General features: G+C 50.2%; 1 protein-coding gene across 4 annotated transcripts in view; it reads right to left on the bottom strand.

The window, feature by feature from the left end:
- Positions 1 to 116: 116 nt before the first annotated feature.
- Positions 117 to 21,990, bottom strand: part of Dis3l2 (DIS3 like 3'-5' exoribonuclease 2) — a 346,237-nt gene continuing 324,363 nt past the window's right edge. For all 4 annotated transcript variants that reach the window (XM_050123104.1, XM_050123107.1, XM_050123105.1 and 1 more), the window contains 7 exons: positions 6,126 to 6,309; positions 5,253 to 5,339; positions 3,046 to 3,193; positions 2,644 to 2,774; positions 2,408 to 2,512; positions 1,114 to 1,215; positions 117 to 621 (listed from right to left, as the gene is read on the bottom strand). In XM_050123104.1, the coding sequence (XP_049979061.1) occupies positions 481 to 621; positions 1,114 to 1,215; positions 2,408 to 2,512; positions 2,644 to 2,774; positions 3,046 to 3,193; positions 5,253 to 5,339; positions 6,126 to 6,309 (898 nt within the window). In that variant the 3' untranslated portion in view covers positions 117 to 480. The remainder of the gene's footprint in view (positions 622 to 1,113; positions 1,216 to 2,407; positions 2,513 to 2,643; positions 2,775 to 3,045; positions 3,194 to 5,252; positions 5,340 to 6,125; positions 6,310 to 21,990) is intronic.

The raw sequence follows: 21,990 nt of genomic DNA, 5'->3' as shown, positions 1-21,990 counted from the left end.
GAAGGTCCTGCGCTGATGACCCCAGCTCAGCCGTGAGGTGGCTCCTGGGGAGCCCCCTTGCCCTGGGTGCACAAGACCACCCTGCTGTAGGCTTCCCCATGGCATTTACACAGACAGCACTTCACACTGATTTTATTCCATGACACTGATTTGCTGAAACCCCCCATTTCCTGGGCAGGAAGGGCAGTGGGTGGCCTGGTCGAAGCAAGACTGCCTGCCCAGGAAGACTGGGACCCTCTCTGCTCAGGGAAGCACTGGCCAGGCCGCAGCATTCCCTCCCCTGACCCCCAACCACACTGTATCCCTTCCAGTTCATTTAAAAACTGAGTTGCAAAAGTAAAATAAAATTAAAAAATAAGAAATAAAAACAAACCCCTGAGTTGTTAAAAAACCAAATTAAAAATCCCCTTTGGTGTCAAAAGGTCCTATTCCTAAAAGCCAGCAGGGTAGGGCAGGCACAGGCCTGGCTTGGGCTAGCATTCAGTCCTCAGGCTCCTCATCAGACTCCTTCTCCAGGCCCAGGGAACGCTCAGGGCCCGGTCGCTTCAGGATAGCACTGTACTTGAGGGCTGTGGCCTCTGCCTGCAGGACCACATCCACCAGGCTGAAGATGGTGATGACCTGTAGCAGAGCCAGGCACAGGGAAAGGACAGGGTAGGTAAGGACCTGTAATCAAAGCAAGCCGACTACTGAGGCTCACCTAGCCTCTGCTGCCCTCTGTAAAAGAGAGTCATAGGGCCTGGGGAGAACCAATGGCCCAGATGACATCATGCAGGCACCTAGTATTTAGTGAACATTCATGAGGATCAAGAAAACAGGCTTGGTTGGGCCAGCTTTTGGAACAAGATGGATATAAGGTCTATAGCTTTTATAAGCTTCTCAAAGAATTCTGAAAGTTATGTTTGGTGGAGAAGGATGGTTCCTGTCTCTGTCTCTAGTGGGCATTTCCATGTGAGAACCTGGAGTCTAAGTGCAGGACTTAGGTCTTAGCGTGGGGGCTTGAAACCCCACTGGGGAGCCTACAGTGCTAGGGGAGAAATGAGGGGCAGATGAGGACCTAGAGGCACATGTGGGAGACAGAAGGTGGGCTCAGGGACACAGTAGGGGGCTGACCTGCTGTATTGGCTCCTCTTCAAGATCATCAGGTTCCCAGAGGAGTGTGAGCTCTGGCTTCTTCCCCACCTTCTGAAAGTGGTAGGATCGAAGGGCCAGTGCCTGGGGGTATACACATCAGAGCTTCAGGCCATGGGCTTCAGATGCCACCTCTGAACCTCTAATTCTCCTGCTTGGGGCCTGACAAATTTCTGACTAGCTGGAGGAAGCTTGTACCCATTGCTCTATTGCTGCTGCCTGTTTGGCTTGAGACATGGGACACCCTACCCAGCTTCAGGAGCCTCTGCCAAGTTACCTTTGCTCTAAGTGACACCTGAAGGTGACCCAGGAACAAGGGGCAATCTAATCTGGGAGGGACCAGTGCTCTAATGGTAACTGTAGTGTGTGTGTGTGGGGGAGAGGTCTGTATAGGCTTGTTCAACTATCTGATGGCTACAACCCCTGCTGGCAAGAGGCCTACCAGCCCAGGCTGAGGGCCAGGGAACAGCAGAGCCTGTATTACCATCTGATCTGAACTACCATCCTACTCAGTGACCCACAGGTGCCTGATGTTTCCAGCTGCACTTGGCCCACTCCTGTTTTACTTCCTTTATGAATTGTTATGTCTCTTCCTGTGCAGAGCTCCACACCCAAGTGCTCTGTACATAGGAGTTCAAAGCCAGGGGAAGTAGCCAGGTGACCACAGAGAAGCTAAAGTGAAACCCCCAGCTGACATTATGGCAGACACCAAGAGAACTTCAAAGGAACTGTCACTCAGGGAAGAACTCAAGGCAGGCCAGACCTCTTTCTTCTCTTAAGGTACACAGTGTTCAGAGCAGTCCTGGCCATCCTCTGGCTTCTCCTTCCACATGTCCCTATAAAAACACCTCAGACCTACACCCTGGCATCCTGGTTATATTCTGAGTGCCTGGGTCTTTAGGGAAGAATTTAGGCTAACCCTTGACCTGAAGTCCTGTCCCAGGCAGGCCTACTTGGGTGTCTGGGTAGGGTCTATCAGACAAACTTGGAGTTAGGGGTCCTGACCCCTACTGTCACATGCCAGTGAAGCCCACTGCTGAGGGGGGCGAGTTATGGGTCCTACATAGCTCATGAATGGGGACAGCAAGGCTCTCAGCTTAGTCCTGCATTCTAAGCTTGGGAAACTACCATGGGCTGTTCTGGGTCAGGGACATATGGGGTCCCCATCAAGGAAATAGACAGAGGCAGGGAAAAGGCAGTGAATCATGTACTAAGCCCCTTAGAGTTTGGTTTGTCCTGCAGGTGCATGCCTCCCACTCCCACAGGGCATACTCACGTTACAGTAGATGCGCTTCTGCACTCCGAAGCGCAGCACCAGCACATCAAAGGCTTGGTTCAGGACACCCATCACCATGGCTTCAGACTCTAGGGGACCACTCTCCTGTAGAAACAATGCTCCAGTCATGGCGTCCTCCCAGGAAGGGCCTGAAGTGCTCTATACAGGCTCCTGATGAGTGTATACCTAGGAGGGTGGGGAAGGGGGAAGGGGCAGGGATCACGTTGGACATTTACCTTTACTAGAACAGCAAAGAAGAGGCCGATACTGAGTTCTTGTACACGCTTGGAAGCCATGCGGCGGTCATTGCAGTGGTCGGCTTGCTTTTGTAAAGTATCAGGTTCCACATCTGGCTGCTCACTGTAGCCTGGGGAGGGGGTGTTCAGGGTTGCACGTGAGTAGGCTGAAGAAGGTTGTGTGCTGAGGCAAGGGATCTTGGGAAAATTATGGTCTCAGGCTTTCAGAAAGTCCCACTGCAGCTCCCATCATCTAGATGTGGGTGGACAGTGTTCAAACTTAGGCTTCTCTGTCCCTTGGAACTTCTGTGATCACAGTAATGTGGTCTCTGGTCACTTACTCTGAGAGTGGGTAACTCTTGACTGGCAAAGGTCTTCCCAGGCCAGAGTCATGTCCCTTACCCAGAGCAGCAGCCAGGAGGCGGTGCACTATGACGTCAGCGAAGCGGCGGATGGGAGAGGTGAAGTGTGTGTAGAGGGGAACGTTGAGAGCATAGTGCCGGAACTGTGCCTGGTCCTGCAGCATCCCAGAGCAGAAGTACAGTGCCATCTGGAGGAAGAGTGGGACTAAGCCTGGATGGGTCTAGTAGGTGCTGAGACCCAAAGCCTGGCCCATGGCAGGGTTGGCACAGACCTCCCCTATAAGCTTTATTTAGGCAGTTGATCAAAGACAGTCTGGTTCTTGGAGCCAGGGCCATTCTGCCTAAGGGATCTCAGCAGCTGCCAGGGAGGACAGTAGTGATCAGACCCCTTTTCCGTTCAGGTTACATGTTAGCCAGGCCCAGGGCTGCCAGGTCTCTGACCATGAGACTAGTGCTTGGAATAACCCAGAGAGCTATATCTCTGCTGGGTATGGGGTGTTGGAAGCCCTCAGGATGCTAGATGGCCTCTGGCCCTGTGAGATTAGCCACCAGGGCATTTGTGCAAGAATGATGCAGAGGAGTTGCCTGGGGACTGATCCTTAGGATGGATCTGGGCTTCCACCCTGGGTCAGAATGATAGCAGACAGGAAAACATATGGCCATACTGGCCCAGGGCTGTAAATTGTCTTCCAGAGACACAGTTGAAGCTGAGGATGTCACATGTCCCTGGCCAGCATGAGAAGGTGCCAACTCCCATGGGAGTGCAGCCCATAAGGAGCTTCCCAGCCTTGTTGAGCCACCCCCATCTCCTCTGGTTCTGATCTCTGCCCAGTTGACAGTCACACTTGCACACTGGTTCTGCAGTACTCCAGCATATGCCAGCCATAGGACGCAGTTTGTTAGTCTGCCAGCCTGTGTCTGCTTCTGACTAACTGTCCAAGGTGATACACATGTCTAAAATACCTGAGCAAAAGGAGTCACTAAGCTGTTCTCAGCTTCAGTACAACCTAGACAAAGTCTGGTCTCAGCCTTGCCACAGCCCCTGGATTCTGCAGTTGCTGCCTGGAAGGAAGTTCACTACCTTGAAAGTTCCAGAGTACCTGACCAATGGACAGCCTGCTCTGGTTACTCCATGGACATAGTCTTCTCAGCAAGTCATGCTTATCTTTGTGACTCAGTTCCTCAGAAAGGCTGGGGTGAGGAGGAAAAGGGGTTCAGGCTCCTCCTTGGTCAGTATAGCTGTCTCCAGGCAGGGTAACAATAATGGCTTCTCTGCAGTGGCCAGAGATCCTTGGGATAGCTCTGGTGTCCTGTTGCAGCAGTTTTCTTGGGAACCAGGCCTCACTCCTCTCACTTTTGTGCTTGCTGTAGCTGTGCCCCTGGCCTGTCCCATCACTGGGTCATTCCTTGCCCCTGGAATCCTGGAGGGCAGAAGCATCCCACACAGCACAGCCCAAGGTCTTTGAGGCTTCTGGTGAGCACAGCAAGGTGCTCAGCCTCTCTGCAGTCAGCACTGTCTAGGGTAAGGGTGGGGAACAGACACTGGAGTCTGGGAGCAGGGAACAGGCAGTTAGGCCCCCAAAGGCCCTGATAGCGCCATCATAGTAGAGCCAAGAGTTATCAGGAAATAAATCAGCTGTGGCTGGCTGAGGCCACCTGACTCTCATGAACAGATTGGATGTGCCAAGAGTGACTGACCCTTGAAAAATGGCCTGCCACTGCCCTGGCAGGTGTGGGGGCCCACAGCTGACCCCATTAATACCCATAACTCCCGTAGACCTGCCAATCTACTGAGATGGTTCCCATCCCCAGGATGCTTAGGCCCATCAGGAACTACAGAATAGTGACAGGCTGCTAAGAGTCAGCCCATCTGTCTAGCTCATGGCTGTCACCTGTCTGGGAACATGGGTCCAAGCTCCTAACGAACTGATTCTCCTGGTCAGACTTTGCAGCAGCAGTAAAGGTGGGGGCTTTTTCTTGCCTGGGGTCTCTAGCAACCATAGTCCAGAGCAGCCCTTGAGGGCTGGAGCAAGCTTTTGCACACACACAAGATTCTTCTTGAGCCCAGGGCTTGCCTGTCCCAGGTGTGACTGCGCATCCCTTGCCTGATAGTGTTCCTTAGCAGCTCCTCTCTATCCAGCAAGCCCCAGAGCAGAGCAAGACAGTGGTGGGTTATATACACATGGTGCTTGCTAGTCAGAGTTACAGGTATTTCTGGGATCAAGGACAGGTGTGGCCTCTCCTTACCTGCATGGGCCGGGAGTACATGTTGGTGAGCACCTCTTTCCGGGCCAGAGAGTACTTGTCGTCTCCAAATGTTTTGGTCAGGCTTTTCTAGAAGAAAACCCCAGAAACCTCTATAAGATATGGCCAGGTTTGGGAAGAGGTTTGAGGATTCACCTGCTAATCATCTGATCCTAAGTTTGGGGAGGGTAAAGTGGGGTCCTAGGTTATGGGCCCAGCCTTGGGTTGATGACTACCTGTAGGGCACCAAAGAAGTGGTTCATAGCCTGTAGCACACAATGGGCCTAAGATCTTCCAACCTTAGCTGGCAGATAACTCTTTTGACTAGAATAATTCTCTTCCCCTCCACCCAACCCCAACCTTGAAGCACGGATGGGAAGTCTCCTTTTTGTGGGATGAGCCAGGACACTGGTTCTGCAACCCCTACAGCTTAGCTTCAAGAAGGGGGCACTTGAGGCGACTTCCTCTAAGAAAGAGTCCTTGTTTCCAGTTGTCCAGCGCAACAAGGACTAATCCTTGGTATAGGACATGCCAGTATATATATGAGAAAGAGAGAGAGAGAGAGCTCTTTTCTTACAAGTGAGCCTGGAGGAAGCCCGGCCACTCTCCACCAGAGATCTTTACTCTGCACCATCTCTGGACCAGGAATGACCCGAGAGCATCTGCTCTTCAATGGGAAATGAGTGGCCTCCCTTGGTCCAGACCAGATAACAGAGCTTTTCCCTAGCTGGGGCCATCCTCCCCACTGTAGAGGAGACCTGGCTGAATAGGGAGAGACTACATAAGGCATAGAAGTCACCACAAGCCCAACTTTCAGGCTTTTGTCTCTTTTTTTTTCCAAGCAAGACTTCCCATTACCTGCCCACCAGAACTCACATTGAGGGCCCCTGCAGAGCTGACATCCATGGACAGTCCCATCTGGTCACAGAACTCCGCCAGGTCACTGAGCATCTTTGTCTGTGGTGGTGGGTGCCGGCGCAGCAGGGCCTGCTCTGGGAAGGTGCTGAAGATCTTGTGGGCCACTGCCATGTTGGCCAGGAGCATGAATTCCTCTACAAGCCTGTGGGGGAGGGGTAGTCACTAGCGGGACCCTGGAGGCAGGTAATACTGTCCCCTTCCCAAGATCTCTGTTCAGCTGGTTCTCTTACACTTTAGTTCCCAGTGTAAGAACCTTCCTGTGACCTGCTCAAACTTGTCCCTTCTAGTTCTTTCTCTTTCATCTCCGTGCTCCGGTTCTCCCAGAGTCAACCTGTCAATAATGGTTTTCTCTTCTGTCTGTGAATGTGTGTGTGTGGTCTCCTTGCTCTATGGTAGAGTCAACCTGTCAATAATGGTTTTCTCTTCTGTCTGTGAATGTGTGTGTGTCTCCTTGCTCTATGGTAGTACTCCTGGGGAAGAGACAAAAATGTCTCATTTCCCATTGAAGGGCAGATGCTCTCAGGTCATACCTGGTCCAGAGATGGTGCAGAGTAAAGATCTCTGGTGGAAAGAGTGGCCGGGCTTTCTGCAGGCTCTCATTCTAATTGTCCTTCACTCCAGTGTAATTAGAAATACTTTAAGTACACGCGGATAAAGCTCTGAACAGCAAGATGAAAACCTGTCGAGGCCCTCGTGGGGAGAAGCGGGGACTGGTGGAAGATGGAGGAAGTGTGCCAAGAGCAGGAAGCCAGGCAAGGCAGGGGTTAGCATCAACCAGCCCTGAGGTCAGCTACCTGGATTCCAATCCTAGGCAGGCCACATGCTGCTGGTCTCCCCTGACAGTTGGGGCTCAGGTAAGTGGATTGACCATGATGCTTTTCAGGAAGGGAGTGTGCATCCTACTGAGTGGAGAAGCCTTGCTCCCTGGAAGGCAGGGGCCATTAGAGACCTTTTTCCACGTAGAGGAGACTCCGCAAGCTGTATATGTCAAGACTTGGGATTCTCCCTCAGAGGCAACTCTGGGTTTGGCAGTGTCTGAGGAAGCCTGGGATAAAATTCTCTATTTGAGTACTGTTGCTTGGTCATACCTGTCATCTAAACAGGCTCTTAGGAGGAATGTCAGACATAGCAAGGGAGAATCCCTCCTATGCCCCGACTAGACCTGCTATGAAGAGTCATTGCCTCAGGAAGTTTTTTCTACAGCAAGGAATAGGCAAGTACCTCAGCATGGCCTGGCTTCTGTCATAGGTGCCTGGGCACACCTCTGTCATGGGGACCTTAGCTGACTCTTTCACTATGCAGGAGACCCAGCTCAAGAAAAGAAGCCTTTGTCTTGCCCACTAGTTGGTAGCCAGAGCTCTTGAGGCAGTCATTCTGTGTCCCAGTATCCAATCTGTCCTTGTGCTTATTAGTGTCTGCCAATCACCATCATGACTCCCAAGTTCCCGAGACGCAGTGTGAATGCTGCTTCTGCCGTACTCTGCTGGAGCTCTCAGTGAATCACAGAGCTCTCCCAATCTTCCTTCCCAAAGTGATCACAGGCAGGATATCAACTGCCCAAGACACAGTGGTGCCTTCCCTTCTTCCTATCCACCATACAAATGACTAACACATCTGATAATCCTTCTCCCTGCCTCAGCCTCCAGAGTGCTGGGATGCTCTGTCTGTTCCTGCTCTGGCTGTTACCCAGATGCTCCCATGTTTGTGAATTTGTCTATTCAACAGGCATTGCTATGGGGCGTGGGGGGGGGGCAGATATGTGTCCAGGTTTTTTTCTCTTCATGCAGTCCCAGAATACTGTGGACCAGGGCTGAGCCAGGACTGCAGTTTATAAGTGAAGCCTGCAGGTGGCAGCAGGGCCCCACACCAGGGCTGTGAGGACTTGGCTGGCAGGCAGGATCAGGAGCAGGGCTGGGCTAGTGGTTCAGATGGGACCCTCCTTGCCTCAACCTACAGGTCAGAGAATATCTTGGGATGAACCAGACTCCTGCTCCAAAGGAGCGCCTCTGCTTTGCTACTCATGAGCTCATGTAGGGACAAGAACAAAAACACAAAGAAGGTTTGGGGTGATAGAGGGGTCACTATGGGAAACAGGCACTAATAGACTTCAGGCAAGCTGCTTCTCCGGGGACCATAACCCTACTACTTATTTTCCCTGGACATCTGCACAGTACCATAGGCTACCCCAAGGCCTTGAGAAGAGAAGTGCATGGATAACCCTGATCACAGTCCGGTGTGGCTCTGGATGCATAGGCTGGCCTTGCTCAGGTGCCTTGGTACCTGTGGATTCCATTTCCATTAGCAGTCCTTATCCATCTGTCCATCTTCTCTCTCTCCATCCATCTATCCTTCCCTTACTCTCTCCCTTCGAGCTAAGACATAAGCCTGTGGACCCTCCACAACAATTTAACAAGATCAAAGCACAAACCTAAACACTGTCACCGAACAGGAGCATGGCACAGCAGTAAGTTCCCATTCTCTGGGTGCTAATAAGGCTCATTACTGTTACAGGGCGGCTGTGGGAGCCATTCCCCACACCTGCAAGTGAAAGGGGAAGGGGCAAGCCTGTGTACACCACAAAGGGCTTGGCAGATGCTCTGGGCTTGGAGCCCCACGACTCCCAAGAGCCCCAAGAGCCCTAAGAGCTGTAAGATGCCCCCAGTGGAACTCTGGAACTGTCAGGTTGAGACATGGTAAAGCCAATAGCAGCCAGAGCTCCATGAGCTCAAGATCTCCTGTGGGGTCATTAACCCCATGGAGGGGTGCACAGAGATCCTTTACTCTTACCTAGGGCTAGTAAAGGGCCCTCTTTGCTGGCACCTGTCTATCCCGGGCAGTTCTCACTGTGAACAGCAGAGGGCCCCCAGAATCTTCCATTCCAGGTCCGGGGACGTGGCAGGAGCCGCTTAGAACCCAAGAACTTCTGTGCAAGAACAACCCCAGAATTCACAAACTGTGGCTCTGTGGCCCAATGTGTGGAGGGTGGAGGTCCCTGGAGTCCCAGTGGCTGTTTCTTTCTTAGCCAAACCCTCTGTGATAAGGGTTCTGTGCAAACAAGGGTGCCATGGTGGCCTCTGACCAGTAAGCTCGCAGCCATCTGACCCATTCTCTCTTGTGGGGAAGGGGCGATGCTGCATAGATGAGCTCACAGCCAAACTCAAACGATACCCTATACTATCCCAGGGCAGACGAAGCAGGCTGGAGTACATTAGGATATGGGACTGGGAAAGTGGCTGAGAGCTGTCTGGGTTGCCATGACTTAGGCTTTCCTTCTGGTCCGGGCACCTGCCTTCAGTCTTAGGACACCTCCTCCCCCAGTGACAGCATTGCATAGGCATGAGATCACTCAGCCCCGCTGGGGATGGGGAGCTGGAGCCCAGCAACTGCCTGACAACTGCTCTAAATAGGGGCTCGGGAATGGCTGCCAGCCAGGATCACCTTCCAGAACAGCAAGCCAAGCCTTCAGAGATGGGGCCTCAGTCCCAGGCTTGGCATCTGCTGAGCATCTGGTGCCCTAAGCCACTAGGGCCCCATAACTCTGGAGGTCTTGGGTGGGATTGTGCTGTGACAGAGCTGTCAACCAGGACGTCAGGGTGAAAGCTCACAGCCCTCACTCACAGCATCCCCTACCTGTTGTCAGGGCTTGCAAGACCTGGTGAGAGAGGGGGGCAGGTTTGCAGTTTCTCACCAGTTGTTCTCAGGGAACAACTGAGCCAGCGTTTCATCTCATAGCAAGCAACAATCAACCTATGTATAAGCACACACCACAGATTCACATTCATATAACAGAAAGACAGTTTCACCCAGAACTATACTAATACCACTTAAAGAGAAAGGCAGCTCATGCATACAAATGTGCATGAGCTGCCAGGGCTTGCTTTGTTCATTTTTTATTCTCTGCATCTTCACCTTAGGAAGTGAGTGTGCTCAGCGAACATCTTATGAGAGACAGCTGCTGGAGGCAGCACCCCACCATCTGAGGACCTGAACTGGGTGGGACATGTTTGTTTGTGTCCTAAATGTGCTTACTTATAAAAGTTTGTTCGCTTGTTTGTTTTGAGATAGGGCCTTTTCTATGTAGCCCAGACTGGCTTGAGACTTGAGATCCTCAGCCTCCTGAAGACTGAGATTATCAGTGTGAATCACCATGCTTGACAGAGATCTGAGAGCGGTTAGGTGAGAAGCAGGCCTCTGAGGAAGGTGGGCATGCCAACCAAGCAGATGCAGTGTATTAAGTGCCTGGCCTTAAATAAGTGCTAAACAGACTATGGTAATGTGTACCCTGGCCTAGACCTTGCTCCTCTTGTCTGGGCACTGCCCTGTTATAATCTTCCTTTTCCTAGAGCAGTAGGGTATATAATACTGTGTCAAGGGTTCCAACCCTAGGATTTGGGATAGATTTCCAGAAGTTTCCCCAGTTCTTCCACCACAATGTCATCACCTCTGTCCTGATTTTCATCTCCTGCTGCTCTGTTGCCTTCACACCAAACTGCATCACCCTTCTTCCTGCTCCACCTACTCTAGCCCTAGTCATCTTTTGAGGCCCCTTTGGCTTCTGTCCTTTTGTATCTGTTCACACAGCCCAGAGTCCACTCTCCTCTCACTTCTTTTCTTTGGATATCATTCAGTCTGGAAGATGATGTAGGGAACTCTCTCTCAGCATCCTCTTGGTCCCCATCATAGTACCTGGTCTTCAGGACTGTGATGGCCTCCTGGTCCTAGGTTATATCTCATGGTACATGCTCTAGTCCCAGGGTGGATGCTCAACAACATGCACAGAGGTGAAGGGCTCCCAGGACAAATCACATCCGGCTCCCGCTCAGAAGGTAGGACTGCTGGGTACCCTGCTCTTTCTGTTTAGTTCCCAGGAGCTTCTGACTCCAAATACTTCCTGCCAGCCATGCTGATAACTTGGAGCCACCAAGTCTCCTAATTGTTCATTTACATCCCTACCCCATCTATTGAGTACCATTTTCCTAATATACAGTGGCAGAGTTATTTACAACACCAGTGGCTGGTAGGCCTCAGCCTTCAGGGCTAGCTGTCTCTTTGTTGGATTACTTTTCCCCCATTTCTAGCTGTGGCCTCACTCTGCCCTGGGTGCCACTTCTCCTATGGCCTGAGGATGCTCTTCTCTTTCTGGGTGGGAGGAGCAATGTGCGAATAGGCAAGTGATCTGTTCCAACTCCTACACTCCCTAAGCAGCAGTCTGTGCTCCTGGGGACAGCTGCCTCGGTGGCAGAATGCCTCAATCCACCCCTAAGATGCTCCTTTAGGGAGGTATGCTTACAAGCAGGATTAATTCCAAAGGATGTCAAGGAACCAAGAATGAAACATAAAAAGCTCAATGTGGAAAATAAGGAATCAAGTCGAGAGGCCTGGACCCCACCTGGGAGCTGGAAGGCTGCTGAACAAGGAAGACGGTTCATTAAGAATGTGGCGATGGTTGGAGGTGGGGAAAAAACCAGGGCCAATTGGGGTGAGGGCTGAGGAGTTCATGGCTGGTAGACAGCAGCCAAAGCAGCAATGGGGTAGCACAGGGATTAAGTGAGCCAGGTGAGCAAGGTGTGTGCAAAGGCCCTCAGGATGCCAGGGCAGAGGGTGGAGGTGGTAGACTGAGTCAGAGGGATGTAGATGAGCTGCAGCAGGCTGCCCCTGGTGAACTGCTGCAGAGCAAAGGAAAGGGTAGGAAAGGGCCCCTGGGGCTGATAGTAGATGCAAGACGATGCTCCATTCGGTGACGGCCAGAGTCAGTGTCAGAAGGAAGGGAGCTGGGGAGGGCCTTCTGACTATTTTCAGATGAGCTGAAGGTATTCTCTGAGGCAGGGGCTCATGCTCTGAGACAGCCTGAAGGAAACCAGCCAGAAGGCCAAGAAGAGGAGGTGGAAGGAAAGTCACTGTCTCATATCTGATTCTAGAGAAGGTGAGTTCCCAAGTCAGTGCAGAAGAAGGGTCTACAGCTTCCGTCCTGACCACGCTCTCTGTAGCAAGGCTGACCCATGGCAGCTAATGCTTTTGCCTTATAGACCCTAGAGGTCACAGGTCACTTCTGACACCATGCTGCAGCTGTCAGAAAGAGAGGACCCTTGCTCAATCTCACAGCCGGTCAGGGACAGAGGAGCTAGATGTTACATTCCCCAGGCTCCTCATTCAGCACTGAGCCGGAGAGCAGACAGGTGGCCCCAGAGACTGTCAAGCCCACTGGACAGTTGAGAGAAGAGGCTGGCACTAACCTTGGGTCTCTCCTCAGGCGGGAATGAAGTGCTGCGGGCAGGCCCTGTCCAGACCCAGCTTCCTCAGGCCTAGCCTTCATATTTTCTAGCCCTCTGCACCTGGCCTCTCAATACTGCCTGGCAAGGGAGGTGGGGCCTTTGAGTTATTCTACCCTCAGATCCAATTTACCTGCTGGCCCAGAGAAACCCATCTCACCCTTTTCATACCCAGAACACTGGCAAAGTGGCTTCAGAAGTGGTCTGGAGCTGAGCTGGGACTGAAGCCTACAAGGCCAGAGCTGAGGGGCTGGCTGTTGCTGAAACCTGAAACTGTATCCATTTTCAAAGACCAAAACCAAGTGTGAGACAGGAAGAGCCTCTCTGCCCTCAGCCACCAGGGCACTTGTCAGACTCTGTGGGAATCTCATGCTAATGGAATTAGGCCACTCACAGAGATTGTTCAATTAGCTCTTGGTGAAACTGCTAACTTGGAAATTTGATAAGAATTGCTCCCAGCCACTTTCAAATTCATTTCTTCTGAAAACCACATGGGCACATCTTCACTGTGGGTTAAAGAGCCCTTGGGCTCCTTAGTAGCTGTGAAGGCAGCTGCTGGGCTCTCACGGGAGCTGTGTGCTGGAGCATGGCCCCTTCTCTACAGCTGGGCAACCCAAGGTGGGGAGGCAGCAGCCACCCTCACAGGAGACCTGCTGCTCTCTCAGCGGCCCCAAATTGAGTGTAGTGTGGTGGAAAACGGCAAGGGAATGGGGCGTGATGGGAAGTCAGTGGTCCGATCAGCACTAAATTGAGGGCTGCTGGGGGTGGGAAACTTTAGAGGTCTTTGTTGCAGTTCCCTTTGAGGCCAGGCCAGGGTGGAGCTGGTGGCTAGGAAGCTGGAAAGTGGAGGCGTTGGGGCGGGGGGTGGGGGGGGGTAGCTGTAGTCCAAGCTGCAGGGGAATGGGGAGGGGCACCTGGGGAGAAGAGGCAGCAGTAATTTGACAAGGCGCCCACCATGGCTGCACCACAGGGCCACCCCACGTCACAACTAGAGCCTCTAGTTGACCCCTTTCCTCCTGGGCTCCCTGCAACCTGCTCAACGTTTGGATGTTCCCGTGAAACCACAGGGAAATGAATGGGGCCTAGTTCACAGGCATGGAAAACCCCAGAGGAGCATGCCTCTGGAGCCAGACATAACAGGCCTTGTGGGTGAGGCCAGAGCCAGGTTTTCTAGTCTGTGGGGCTGAATCTACTCCAAGCCTTTCTATAGGTTCAGCAGGCGGAGCCCTACTGCAGTGAGGCACGTTTGAGCCATGTTTTTCTAGTTCAAAAGGAAGTCTCCAGAGGCTAGACAGCCAAGTGCAGCCCTGTGGCCCTGCCAAAGGGAGGCCCAGTGGCTGCGGTAGGGAGGGGGAAGGGATTGCTCCCAGCCAGTTGACAGCACTGAAAGCCCTTTGTCAGCATAAAGCTAGCCACGAAGTCTTGCTCTTCCCAAAGCTCAGCTCCGTGCACAGAGGCACGGGGCAGGCCTGCACGTGGGCAGCAGCTCTGGCCCCTAAGCAGAACCAGGCAGCAGTTTGAGCCGTGTGGCCTTGTAGCAAGGGGTAATTGGGCCTCGCTGGCTCCTTTATGATGTTGACACAAACTCCTTTCTCCAGTTCCACTGGAGCTGGACCCACTGGCTAGAGGAGGTGTGGCCAAGGCACACAAGAAGCACACCACCTCAAGAAGCCACTGCCTGCCCGCAACAGCTCTATGGCCCTGTTCAGACTCCTAGCCAAGGCCGGGGCTCCCTCTCACGCTCAAGTAGAGGAGGCTGGCTCTGTAGACCTGTAACAAGAACAGAACTTGGACAAGCTCAGGGGAACCAACTGAGTCACCCCTAACTTTGGGAGGGATCAACTTTGGTTCTAAAGCTACTATTTGGGTACTAAGCTGTTCAAGTGTTTTAAACACAACATTCTCTCATTATATACATATACACAACTACAAAAGACAGCTAGATAGGAGAGAGGAGGAGCCAGGTACTCCTGGGAACTCAGGCTGCTCTGTTTTATTGAAAGTATGTTTTACTTGCCTCTAAGAAAGTGCTCTTGTCTGGGCTGTTGGGGAGTGGGCCCCATTTTCCAAGGCCACCCTGGAGTGATGAAGGCACTAATGGTGGAAAGGAAAAAAGAATACGGACAAGCTCTTTGTGTGTTTTGTCATCTACCCCCGTGAATCCTTTCCCAGGAAGATACCGTAGGTCTTAATGTTCACAGGGGGATATTGAATCTCAGTGGCTACAGAGGATGACTAGCTACAGATTGTGGCAGGGCCCAGATCTGGGGCGCTACCAACACCTGCAGCTTTGACTTCACCAGGCTTGTAGAAGTTGGGGTGGCTGTGCTAAGTAAGAGGAGGTAGAGAAACAAGTGATTCCCTTCAGAGAGCCCTGCTCTGGGATGAGACATGAGATTCAAATGCTTGCAGGGCTTCTGTTCCCTAAAGAACTTCAGGCCTCACTTGGCCGAGACTCTCAAACCCTTTTTTATATGGGATGTTACCCTTTCCTCCCCTGGTACCAGGCAGGCTTGTCTATCAGTTTTCGTAGGCAGCCTGTTCCCATAACAAGTCAGAGGCACAGAACAGCTAGATTTGCATGGTGGGGCCACCCTGTGGGTCTGGGTTGCAACACTGTTTGGCTCCATCCAATGAAGAGGACACACTGGAAGTAACTGAGTGTCCCTTCTGAAGTGTAGGCAATCTCTGTCTGGGCAATACAAGACCAGGCCTGCAGAGGCTGTGGGAGGAACCTGAGTATGCCTCTAGGGAGGGACATTAGTGTTGGGAACAACGTTCAGCTCTGAAGGGAGCCCTGGATCCTGATCTGCCTCATTCCCCTTCCCACGATGCACACTGCACCTGCAATGGCCCCAGAACCAAGCATGTCCTGATTTCTATCTGCTCACTTGAGGCTCTGGAGAAGACCAGAACAGATGGAAGAAGCAGACAGGCTGAATTCTGGCACAGGGACATAGTCAGGGCTGTCTGAGTTGTCAAACCACTGGTGTGGAACTGCCTAGAGCCTGTTCACAGGCTTCAGTCTTTGGAGGGTACAACGGAGATGATCCTTCTCACTTTCTTGTCCTCTATGGCTTTGTTGACATTGAAGGTTATATCTAAGTAAGCCATAGTTCTATCACACATGGTGGGGGAGAGATTAGAATAAGCTTCCTAGAAAGAGTAGCACTTGTGAAACCATTAGGGAATCACCAGCCCATCTTTTTCACTAGAAGTCTAAGGCACAGCTGAGGGGCATCCCAGAGCCAGAGCTAGACACACTTAGGTTGGAGCGAGGCTTATGGTTGAGGGGTACATGTATCCTTGCTTTGCTCCAGCCCTATCAGTTCATGGACAAGCTGTGGTCAGACCCATTCTCAGTGATGCCCTCGTAAGTTTGCTCACTCAGCTGCTCTCTACAGCAGTCCTGGATGGGCCTCTCCACTTGTCTTCTCTGCCCTCCTCTGCCTTCTTCTGCCATCACAGCTACCCTGAACCACTAATATTGCTGCCTTATTTCCTAGTACCTTGAACAGTGTCTAGGACATAGTACACAGCCACTAAATTTTTTTTTAATAACAAGAGCAACAATAATAACAATAATTATTATTCCTGTGCCCATTGAGTTAACAAGACCAGAAACTTGTTGCTGCCATTGGGCTCCTGGGAAGTAAAGCTCCCATCTACATTGGGCCACCCACCCACAGCCTCCACACCTATCACCACCATTCTTACAAGTACTTCCTGTTCAGATCAGCCCACCATGGAGGCTAAGTCAGTGCTCTTCAGAGACCTATAGCCAGAGAGATGCAGAAATCACCAAGACCCTATATGCAGATTGTATTACATACCAGATAGTTCTGTCCTCATGGCTAAACTTAGAAAAATGGCTCCTATGAAATGCCCCAGAATGCAGAGCCCTGGAAGATTTTATCACACACCTCACAAATTAGAAGACTAATAATTATGCATGTTGTAACCCCCGTGTAAGCTTCATTCCTTTGCTTGCCCAGAAACCTTTACTGGACACCTGCTAGAGTCAAGCACTATGCAGAGCATGGAACTAAGAGAGCCCACAGAGACAGGTATGTAAAGCAGTATTCATGACAAATACCCAAGGAAAAAAGACATGGTAAAAGAAATATGTTTGGGCTCAGAGGTATGAGTTCATGGTCTGTTGGCCTGCAGAGAGACTGAGCAGGAAGATGGGAACATGAGCAGAGCAGGATAGCCCACCTAGCTGTGGCCAGGAAGCGGCAAGTGGCAGGAGGAAGGAGCCAAGGGCAAGGTACAGACCACAAGAATCCCCATCCTTTGGGCCTAGTTCCTTCTAAAGACTCTGCCACCTTCCAAAACAGTCACCAGAGAGGGACCAAGTCTTCAACTCATGAACCTATGGGCCATTTCATATTTACACCACATAGGGTGACAAAGGAATTAGGAACCAGGCTCCCAGAGACCTCCAGCAGAGGAAGGAAGGACATGCACTGCCTCTCTGTGCTCTGTGGGTGGCAGCACAGGCTTCTGTGTTGTGACATGGAGAGGACAAATCAGGTGCTTTGGTGCTGCCCGGTGGAAAGGGGGAGCCACTTGTGCGTGTGTGTCTGGTGGGTACAGGCACATGTCAGGGAAGCCCAGAACTCGCAGGATGGGAACACATCCATTTAAAGCACTCTGAACCCAGTTCATAAAACCATGGATCAATATTTTTAAAGTCATATAACTAATGAGCTCTGCCAGACTCAACAGACCGCATCCCAGTGGGTGATAAGACAAGTGTTAGCTTAGAGGAAACAGCCCAGGCGGGAAGAGGCTTTTCTTAATCTGTTGGGTTTCGTGTTTATAGCAGAGCAGCTGCCCTTGGACAAGAGTATTCATTGATCAGGTCACCCACAAAGGAGGCTTAGTTACCATGCTCACCCTGTTTGGGTTTAAGCAATAACTGTCTACAGACAAGAAAAAATTAAATCATGGCAAGTTCAGTAGGTCCATCAGGCCAGCAAAAGCTGCCTCAGATTCTCACTTCCAAGTATTATTGTTCTCACTGACTCTCCACTATCTTGAGGTGAAAATAAAATGTGTAGAAACATAAGGTGTTGGTCCTTTATAAACAAAGCAAATAATAACTGCTAAGAATTATTTAAAGCGTGAATGTGTATACCTGTAACACCAACACTCAGGAGACTAGAACAAAAGGTTTGCCACAGGCTTGAAGCTAACTTGATCTATGGAGCATAGCAAGTTCCAGGCAATCTGGGCTACATGGTAAGACTATCTAAATGTAATAATAATGATGATGATGATGAATCTCAGGTGGCCTATTTAATTGATCATCTCACTCCCAAGTTATTTTCAGGGAGGAGCAGATGATTCCTCAGTTCTTATTGGGTCTAGAACACTGCTAAATATTCCATAAATATGATTAGTAGTATAGGTTGGCAATCCCTTATTTGAAATGTTGAGACCAGAAGTGCTTCAGATTTTATTTTTTTAGAATTTGGAAATTTTCGCGTAGACTCCCTAATAAAATAAAATTTGAAATGCCCTAAAATCTAGAACTTGAAGCTCATAAAGAATTTGGTTTTGGATTTTGTAGATCAGGAATTCTCAAGCTACATTGTGAAAACCTCCTACAGTAGACAAAGGAGACACGAGTCTGGTGATTTGGAAGAAACAGCAGCATGTAAAGGATAGGACACAGGGGGAAGTAAGCCATGCTTGCACCAGGAGAGGTGTTCACCAGGTTTCTGCTGCCGAAAGTCTCCAGTGTGCCAGCCAGGCTGGAGAGAATGCAATTGCTGCTGGGCACAGGGAGTCAGATTACCTGCTCATCACCTTCTATCAGAACTTCATCTACCATAAACCGGTGCTGTGGAACAATGGTCTATACCCTGTCCCTTATATTTTAAATAAATGCTGATTGGCCAGTAGCCAGGTAGGAAGTAGAGGCAGGGCAACAAGAATTCTGGGAAGAGGGAAGCACAGTCTGCAGTCATGACCCAGCCTCGGAGGAAGCAAGATGTAACTGCCTCACCAAAAAAGGTACCAAGCCAAGACAAGAATTATGGGCTAATGTAAGAAGATATAAGAATTAGTTAATAAGAAGCCTGAGCTAATGGGTCAATCCATTTATAATTAATGTAGACCTCTGTGTGATTTCTTTGGGACTTAACTACTGCGGGAACCAGGCAGGACCTGGTGGGACAGAAACCTCAGTCAACAAACCGGCTTTTTCCTCAGCAGCCTCTGGCTGGGCCCCAAGCCCATTCCCAGCACTGGGAATCAGAATCTTGAGAGAATCCAGCAAAGCCTTTTAATATGCACTCTCCATCTCACAGTCAAAAGCATTCACATTCCAGAGTTGCACAGGCAGAGGCAAGAACTTCCTTCTTGCAGTTCTCAGCAGGGGACTAGCAGTTCTGAGACAAGAGGGTTATGCTAACAATTGGAGTCAAGTTGGATGACATCAGCACTGGAAAAATACACCAAGAAAAGTCAGAGGGAGTGAAAAGGGCATTCTGCTTCATGAACAGAACAGTGATGAATGGCATTTCTTACACAAAACATGGTGACCACCTGACTAGACTAACTATACTGAAAGATAGAGGATACCCACTAGCTTAAAGAGGGCAGTTAAAAAAAAAAAAAGAGGGCAGTTCCACAAGCTCCAGGGAAGAAAGTACTTCTTGATGGGATGGGATGGAATGGGATGGGATGGGATGGGATGGGATGGGATGGGATGGGATGGGATGGGATGAGATGGGATGGGATGGGACGGGACGGAACTGGATGGGACAGATGGGAAATTGCCATGCAGTAGTTGAGTCAAATTGAGTCAATTTAGCTTAGTTGGCAGATGTGGAATGGAAACACGCAAAGTCTCAGGGAGTAAAAGGTGGTGCAGAACCAGGAGATGAACATCAAACACAGCTCTGGGAACACCATGCTATGTGTTTGTAGGGAACAGGTACTTGGCTGTGTGAAACATCCAGGGTAACCTTGGCTCTGACTATAACCTACTATAACCTTTTCTCATCTGGGATGGCTATTCTAACACTTGTCCCACAAGGCTTAGTGCTCACAGCTACCATAGAGATAGTGGTAAGGTGACAGACAACTGGTCTGACTATCAGGGCAGAGACAAAGACATATGGGGCAAGGCTTCAGTAAAGTCAAGTGCAAACCTGTGGTCACTGACTGCAGGTTAAAGGCTGTCAAGAGTGCGCAGACCCTACAGAAAGCATGTTCAGCTGGGCACCGCTGCAGTCAAGTAATCTTAGTTACTTGGAGGCTACGGCAGAAGAATCTCAAGGTCAAAGACTGTCAGGCCAGCTTGGGAAATTTGGAAAGTCCTTGTCTCAAAACAGGAACTTAAAAATATCTAAGAATGTAGTTCATGGTAGAGCACTCCTGGTGTGTATGAAGTTCTCAGATCAATCTCCAGCACTGTGTACACAGTCTAATGCAACAACCTCCCTACTTTGTGAGGGGAGAAGGGTTGGTTTTTCAAGAGAGGGTTTCTCTGTAACTTTGGAGTCAGTCCTGGAACTTGCTCTGTAGCTCCAGGCTGGCCTCAAACTCACAGAGATCTGCCTGTCTCTGTCTCCCGAGTACTGGGATTAAAGGCGTGTGTCACCACCACCTGGCAACCTTCCCTACTTTTTACATGCTAACATAACTCTGCTATATCTAGCTGGCACCATTAGAAGTATAGTTTATGCATTAGAGGACAAAGTTTTGATGCTTCAAAGACTACACCCTCTTCCAGGTGAAAATAAGGGGCTATGGAACAATTGTATCCCTATATTCTACACAGCTCAAACACTACACATCTATGTCAGCAACACAGCTAAAGTCAGATATCAAGAAGATGGTCGAGGTGTCCTGTGTGAAGAAACTGGGGACAAGAAGGGCAGACAGTGATGTTACAGTTTTTGAGACAGAAGCTGTAGCAGGGCAAGTGGAGCACCTCCACCCCGAGGATGACTATAGAATCAGATCATTCTAGACAGTCTTCAGGTCTGTGGTGGTGAGAGCAGTCTCCACACCCAGGGTTCAGCCATATCTGCTCACTCAGAACAGTCTCTGCTCAGTGTGGTGCTGCTCCCAATTGGTCAACCTCTAGCTTGCTCACTTTGGAGCCTGGCCCAGTAGTACTTGAGGTAGGATGGGTCACCTGAGGATGCCCAGTGAGGTAGGGCTACAAGTCAGCGGGGTGACCTGTGTTTTATATCTCAGCCAGGCTTTGCTGGTTTGGGCTATTTCCTCCTACTTAATTCAGTGGGGTACAGTTTGAGTCACTCTGTGAGCTCCCTTCCCAATTGGGTGCCCACAACAAGAAGAGTACTCTCAGAACAATTAACATATCCCCTTCCCTTCCAAAGAGCCAGGCAACAGCTAAGTGATTTATAGCCATCAATAGCCTTTGTCTGTCATCAAGTATGGCAATTTCTTCAGGCTCTGGAGGCTTCCTGCCCAACCACCAAGAAAAAAGCCTCAGAGAGCAGGGGAGTAGCAGTGACGACAGATCAGAAACACTTCCCTATGAAGAGCATAGCCAAAAGCTGAGTGAGCCAAACATGTTCTGGTCACCTGCCAGGTAGCTGCCACAGGTGAATGCCATAGGCACTTTACTTCAGGTTCAGACCCAACCTGCAGTCCTGTCGCCTGCTTCCTTGTAGGGCTAACATGTGAGTGTCACGGGCCTGGTGCCCGAGGAGGGTGTTTACAGCAGGCACTTGCCACTCTCACTTTCTGAATGTGCCTAGTATCTGGACCAGCATGCTGGTGCAAAGAGGCTGGGGCTCACAATCTACTGGACAGCAAAGGTGTGGCTTATTCATTCAAAGGGGGATAGACCCAAAGATCACAGTCTTTTCTAGAACTTCATGAAGTGTTAAAAAGGAGCAGACTGGCATAACTGGATATCAACATGTAGATGAATGAAAATGGAGCCATGTCTATCACCATGCACAAAACTCAAGTCTAAATGGATCAAAGATCTCAACATAAAACAATGAACCTCATAGAAGAGAAAGTGGGAAGTACACTGGAATGCATTGGCACAGGAGACCACTTCCTAAATATAAGCCCAGTAGCACAGACACTGAGAAACAATTAATAAATGGGACTTCCTAAAACTGAGAAGCTTCTGTAAAGCAAAGGACATGGTCAACAAGAAAAAATTGGTAGCCTACAGATTGAGAAAAGATCTTCACCAATTCCACATCAGACAGAGGACTGATCTCCAAAATATACAAAGAACTCAAGAAACTTGACATAAAAAACAAATAATCCAATAAAAAAAAAAAAAGGGATACAGACCTAAAAAGAGAACTCTCAACAAACGAATCTCAAATGACTGAAAGACACTTAAGGAAACATCCTTAGCCATCAGAGAAATGCAAATCAAAATGACTCTGAGATTCCATCTTACACTTGTCAGAATGGCCAAGATTAAAAACATTGAGGACAGTTTATGCTGGAGAGGATGTGGGGTAAGGGGAATGCTCCTCATTGCTGGTGGGAGTGCAAACTTGGCAAACTTGTATAGCCACTTTGGAAATCAGTAT

The sequence above is a fragment of the Alexandromys fortis genome, unplaced genomic scaffold, assembly GCF_014885135.2.
Source record: "Alexandromys fortis isolate MF-2015 unplaced genomic scaffold, M_Fortis_MF-2015_v1.1 scaffold_213, whole genome shotgun sequence".
NCBI lineage: Eukaryota > Metazoa > Chordata > Mammalia > Rodentia > Cricetidae > Alexandromys > Alexandromys fortis.
This window is presented reverse-complemented; position numbering and strand designations above follow the sequence as displayed.